At 35.4% G+C, this 6,437-nt stretch overlaps 1 protein-coding gene across 1 annotated transcript; it reads right to left on the bottom strand.

Annotated features, from left to right (window-relative positions):
* Positions 1–1,823: 1,823 nt before the first annotated feature.
* Positions 1,824–3,798, bottom strand: LOC104120178 (protein TORNADO 2-like). The gene is made up of 2 exons (XM_070182351.1): positions 3,154–3,798; positions 1,824–2,478 (listed from the first exon to the last, which is right to left on the bottom strand). The coding sequence occupies exons 1-2, from the start codon at positions 3,649–3,651 to the stop codon at positions 2,161–2,163; spliced, it is 816 nt and encodes a 271-aa protein (XP_070038452.1). The 5' UTR covers positions 3,652–3,798; the 3' UTR covers positions 1,824–2,160.
* Positions 3,799–6,437: the final 2,639 nt, after the last annotated feature.

Below are 6,437 nucleotides of genomic sequence, written 5' to 3'. Positions count from 1 at the left end.
CAATAACAAGAAGAATAAGAAACTCACTAGCGCCACGGGATTCCCTACACTTGATTTGTGTTGTTTGCCCTTTGTTTGGGTCTTGGATCATGAGAGAATCTTGAGAGAAAGTTTTTAGGTGTCTAGGGTCTGAAGAGAGTGAAAAATAATGAGTTAAAACGGGATTTGGGCGTCTCATATATATTAATATATATCAACTGCCTATGTGGGTCCCATAGAGAGCTGCTTGTGCAGTCTCGCAAAAATGCAAATATGTCTCTACTACGATGTCGTATCGACGAACGGTTTAATGCGTTGGAAACTAGACTCATAGATCTTCAATTTTATGGGTGGATCACCCCGTAATTCCAAGTACATTGAGAGAAAAACTTAGTAACATTAGACCTAAAGTTTAAGTAAAATTTTGAACGTAAGTTGCGACAACTTTTGTCGACTTTTGTTTCATAACTCGCTTGACGTCAAGACTTATGATACATATATTATATGATTCAAATACCTTAAAACACGACCTCCTTAGCATATTAAGCACCTCTAGTTTTACCCGAAAATACAGGTTACAACATCTTTGATTCGTTTTACTTCTAACTTCTAATACTTGTTAACCACTCTTATACACCCTTGTATCATTTAAGACCAATAGGATTAACTTCTTATCATCTCAAAAATAATCTCTTCTCAGATTTACATCGAGTTACTCACGTCGTGATTTAACGTACGCGAATATGGGTTGTAACAAAATATATCCACAGGTTACTATGTATTTGAAGATTAGCCAACTCGCTCAAACTTTAGGATATCGTGTCCTAAAGTTCGAATATTGTGTCTAGAAACTAGAATTTTATGTCCTAAACTTTAAATTAATAGTTCAGAAATTCAGGCCACTTAGTCCTGAATTTCAAATTAACAGCTCAAAAATTTAGGATACTAAGTCCTGAATTTCAAATTAGTAGCTCAAAAATTTAGAATACAAAAATTCAGGATACTCAGTAAGGCGAATTGACTAATCTTTAAATATATAATAAATTGTGGATACATTTTAAATAGCAGTCTTAAAAGTGGCTACTAATGCACTTCGCTCTTAAATAATAATGAGCAATAATTTATGCAAAATACCCATTGAGCTTAAACTAATTACGATTTTTAAACCCATTTGAAAACTATTTATAATATATACCTACCCAATTAAAACTAATTACCCCTGCCTACCAATCCATCCCACTTTTGTTACCCATTTAGCTTAACATAACTTGATTTGGCTTGAATTGGCTTGATTTGGTTTGACTTGATTTGATTTTAGTATCTTAGTTGACTTTATTTGGTTGGAAGGGTCGGGCATTACAAAAATGGATAGAAGGAAAACTTTATGTGTAAGGGTGGGTAAATAGTTTGTGGTGGGTGGGTATTTACGAATATCTCCTTAAATAATTGACCCTATTATAATAGCTCATAATATTTATTAGGACTAGTATATATTTAATTTATAGTTAAATCTAAATTTCTTATGAATTTAAATTGAATAAAATTCTAATTGTCTACCATGTGCAAATTTACTGCCATTTGCTGTGCATATAGAAGATTTACCCTAGCTTATGTCTTATTCCAGTAATATACAGTAGTAATGTGGAGCGACATTCTCAAATTACTGGAATTAACAAGAGAGTGCCCCACATACGACAACCAATCTCTCTATGTTCTCTTTTCAATGGATTTTGTTTTCTCGAAGAAATTGAAAATATCAACTTTCGGCGCCTTTCGTAAATGATGTTAAGCTGTTCTTGTTCGTAATTCGTGATTCATTATTTCTCCAACGCCACGAAAGTCAATTTTCACAGACCAAATAGTCAAGACATCAATCCCAATGCCTTTAGGTGAACTAAAATCACCCCGCAGAAGTTTTACATATTTCACTAGCTATTCTTCTAATACATCAAACTTAAATAACAAAAAATCCTTTAATAGTATACATTTAATATGATCGGGCTAATTATGAATTCACTGACTCTAAACCCTAAATCGATCTCTTCTCATTAATTCAGCCTAAGTATCGGCATAACCTTGCTTGTAGTTGCGGAATATTTCTTCAGTTTTGGCATTTCTAAAAGCACAGCACCCAATCAAATAAACCCAAATCAATCCACGATCTCTTCTCATTAATTCAGCCTAAGTATCGGCATAACCTTGCTTGTACTTGCGGAATATTTCTTCAGTTTTGGCATTTCTAAAAGCACAGCACCCAATCAAATAAACCCAAATCAATCCAACAAGAGTTATCAGCAGAACTATATCTGCCCTCCTCCATTCTTTCTTCAAATTAGCCAACAATCCAGCTTTGCAAGAATCACAAGAGTAGCAAAGTTGTGTTTGATCATTGTTCCATTGCAAGCAATCCATATCTGCAACATTGTTTATAGGGCTAATCCAATATGTTGGGTTCACAAATGTGTACCCACATTGTGTTGGTGGCTTACAGCACCCTGACTGCAAAAAGAAAACATACGTGAAGAATGCCTAAAAAGAATTTAGTTCCAAGGCATATTACCACATGGAAAGGGAATAAGATTCTTGTGTCTTTTAAGTAAAAACTTGTTTGCTTTTGTTAATTCTTGTCTATGCTTTATGTATACTTTTTTGATGTTGGAATCACTCCAGGTATAATCACAGTTGAAAAGGGTTTTCCTCTAAGGAAAGAAAGCTTCCCTTCATAAGAATTTATAATGCTTTCCTTAATACAAGGAAAACAACAACTTCAACCCAAATCAATTTGGTACCGATTTTATGAATCCTCACTTTGATGCCTGTCTATTAAGGTCCACCTAAACTCTTAACATTACAATGTTACAGAATAGACGCCTCCAAGCAAATAATACTGGACTTAAAATATACATACTAACATGACTAAGTAATACTTCGCTTCGTACACGCATAAATTAGAAGACGTAGCTACTACCTACTTTATTTTCAATCCATTATAAGAGAGCAAAAATGGGAAACAATATTAAATCTCCATAAGATTTCATAGGAATAAAATAAAAAAGTTTCTTGGTAGAATTATTTTCCGTTTCCCTTTTTATACTAAACCAAGAAATTTCATGTGCTACCTTTTATATGAGTTGAAAAATCACAAAAGCATGAATTCATGCAAGAAAAACTTACCTGCAAAGGGCTAATAGGAGCATTAAAGAAATCTTGAGCCATGCGATAACTTTGATTCAACTGAGCACACATAGTTGTGGAGCTAAGGCAACTTCTTATTCTATCCCATTTGTAAGAACTTTGAACTCTCCTTCTAAGCCAGCCAGAATAGTCATCAAGATGGTATTCCAAATAAGCCCTACTTGGTTCCATATGGCCTGAACCTCTAATAGTGACCATGTAAATAAAAACTACCAAACATGCCAGCAAAACTATGAGAATGAGCATAGCAATGAGGTAGAAAATGAGCAGTGTTGGAATCCTCCAAAACCCTCCAATAAAACCAGCAAGAGCGACAACTAAAATGAGAACTCCTAAGATAATAACTGGCCATTGTAGAATCTTGACACAAGAGTTGTCAGTTTCCATTGCTAGCCAAATTCCAGCACCAATCACTGGAATTGACAATAGCATGGCTACAAAGTTGATGCACCCTATGACATTATTACTTAGTGCCATTTTCTTTCTTGCTTGTTTTTTTGTTCTCTAAAGATTTTCAAAAAGGAATTTGAAAGATTGGGAGAGATGGATACTGGAGAAGACAAGAGAACTTGATATCTAGGGTAAGTTACTTTTTGTTCCTTACCTTGTATCCATGAAATTAGTAAAGGAAAATAATGTTTTTTATAAAAAAGAAGGGGTAATTTGATCTTTTGGGTCCAAATGTCTAAATCACTTTAGTGCTACTTTTTCAAAAGGGGAACAGGTTGTAAAGAAAACAAAAGTGAGGGAAAAGAAGAAATTCGTTGCTACATAGAGCAGAATGAAAGTTTATGTCCCATGTCCTGCCATGATATAGCGAGTAGTACAGTGCATAGGATGTCCCTATTCCAAGGTTGCATCTACACTAAGATCCTTTAATTTGCCTTTACTTTCTTTTTTCATTTATTTTAATTTATTTCCTCCCGAGGAGCACTATTTTGCAAAAAAAGTAGGAACTTGTATGTTAGGTTTTTGTGTGTGTGTGAATTTCTTTAAAGCAATCTAAAAAGCGACTTGTGTGAAATGCAAATGAATTATTTCTTAATTGAATGGTGCAAATTCCCTGATTACTAGTAATTTGTCATGAGAAAGCCGGACAGGATTGCAGATTTGTAAATCAACACTCGTCGTAATTTATTTTTGACGAACAAATCACATTCACCATTGTTTGCCTGTCTTTCATTTTTCACTTATTTAAAATAGAGAAAAATGATTAATTTTTTTTAAAATAAATTTAGCCATCTAAAAATATGTGAACATTTTACACTCTAGGATAGTCTTTGATGTATACTACGGAAGTTATACTGCTTTTAAATAATACTAATAGAAAATACTTTCTCTCTCTAGAAATGCTCTCGGGTAGGTTAAGCTATTGTGTGTTGATTCGTCGGCAACCAACAGGGGCAGATTTAGATCCAAATTGTGGTGCACGTAAACCTATGATTTTCCCGTCAAATTAGGTGTTTTATGTACATATTTTTTATAATTGATGTAACATTATTTGCTAGCTCTCATGCTCTAAAAAATTTGAGTTGTGCACTTATTAAAATGTTGAGTTATTTATTCAAAAGAAAAAGAATCAATTCCCACTAATTACTTTCTTATTTCTCATTTTTTAATAGTGCACTCATATTCTAAAAATATTAAATCTGCCTCGGTAGCCATGGCCAGGAGAGGAAGACCTAGCAAGAAACAGCCTTTTGTGAAGGTATGAAACTCTATAAGTGCTCAATTAATAGCTGAAACACTTGAGTAAGGGAACACGTAGTAGGCGGTTACTCCAATTGATAACCAATTTCAAGGTAGTCTATTGAAAAATTGGAATTGCAATTACTTTCAACTCGCGCAAAAGCTGAATTTAAGTGCAATATTCAAACCAGTGAACATGCAAGCTCATCAACTCACGGAGGGAAATTGGTAGATACCCCATGTGTAATTGAGGGACAGAACAAGCAAGATTCCAAGGTGCCGGAGTCGGAGGAGGAGACCTTACTAGAATTTCCATGGACAAACTTATTTGCTGGCAATCGCTCAGTTGAGAACAGTATGTCACTATCATATATTACACCAAAAGTGGTAGATGATAAGACCGTGTAACTTGAAATTGAGAAATGGAGCGTGCCCTAATTGCTTAGGTGTGTTTACTCCAAAAATGAGTAACAATTAAATTTGTACGCGGTTTAAAGAATATGTGGTTTAATTCAATATGAATAATTAAGAACAACAGGTAAACGAGTTAAAGACAAAATAAATGATCAAACCAATCGCAATGTAATGACGAAGTCTGATCTTAAATTGAACAGTGAGATTCGTCCTCGATTGGACTCTCGATACAAGCTCGGTCGCGAATGAAGAAAAGAACAAATGAATAATGCCTTGAACAATATCTAGAAGACAAAAGTAAAATTTTATAGCTTTGATTTGCGTGTCATAATGTGTCCGAATAAAGAAAACCTTCCTCTTTATATAGTAGGAGAATTTCAGTCCTAGTACAAGCCTAAAAAAGGTAAAAATCTTCCTTTTCCGGTAAATGTTGATCTACAGTTGATACTGAACGGGATTCGCACTGTAATGTCCGGTTGAGAGCGAATATTACGGCCCCCTGCTCGTCATGCATAACCGTTCACCGCGTCCCCCAAGGTCCAGAAGCTATACTTGGCCCGGGTCCGTCATTTCACCGTGCCCGATCTCAGATACATTGTTCATTCCTCCCGGGTTTCGATACGAGAGGATCCTGGGCCTCGATTATAATCACTTCGAGTCGTGCTTCCCCTTCGTTCCTTCATCTGGGAATCGGAAAAATTTTACCCCCGATTTTACCCGTATACAGATAGTCCCCTCGTTTCCCGGAGAGTAGATTTATCAAAGCGACAGGAAGCGATAAATTAACCTAGGTTCCTTCTTCCGTACGCTGCAACTGAGTTGTCGGGTCAGCGAAATGTCCCATCAATCGCGTCGTTCTGACTTCGGACATGTGTCAGCTGCTGGTTGACTATCCTCGAACGCGAAACGTCACGCATTGATTATCTTTTCTCTATAAAAGCTTCGACCCCTTTTTCACTTTTTTAGTTTCCGATTCCAGAGCTTCCCAACTTACCCTCAAATTCTTTACTTATTTCTAACCCCTTTAAACATTCATCTATTGTTTTCCAGATCTTTATATTTTTATCTCCAAAAGTACATACTCCTTCTTCAAATCTTCAAGTCAGACATTCATACCTTCATCCCTATCTTCAAATCTTCATCCTTACCTTCAAACCTTC

The sequence above is a fragment of the Nicotiana tomentosiformis genome, chromosome 8 (assembly GCF_000390325.3).
Source record: "Nicotiana tomentosiformis chromosome 8, ASM39032v3, whole genome shotgun sequence".
NCBI lineage: Eukaryota > Viridiplantae > Streptophyta > Magnoliopsida > Solanales > Solanaceae > Nicotiana > Nicotiana tomentosiformis.
The sequence above is the reverse complement of the archived record's forward strand: the minus strand, read 5'-3'. Positions and strand labels throughout refer to the sequence as shown.

Bases quoted from the DNA above. Each gene is read 5' to 3' on its own strand.
- LOC104120178 (XM_070182351.1), bottom strand. From the start codon at position 3,651: ATGGCACTAAGTAATAATGTCATAGGGTGCATCAACTTTGTAGCCATG. The intron at 2,479-3,153 runs GTAAGTTTTTCT...TTCTTTTTGCAG, and splicing joins CTCCTATTAGCCCTTTGCAG to TCAGGGTGCTGTAAGCCACC.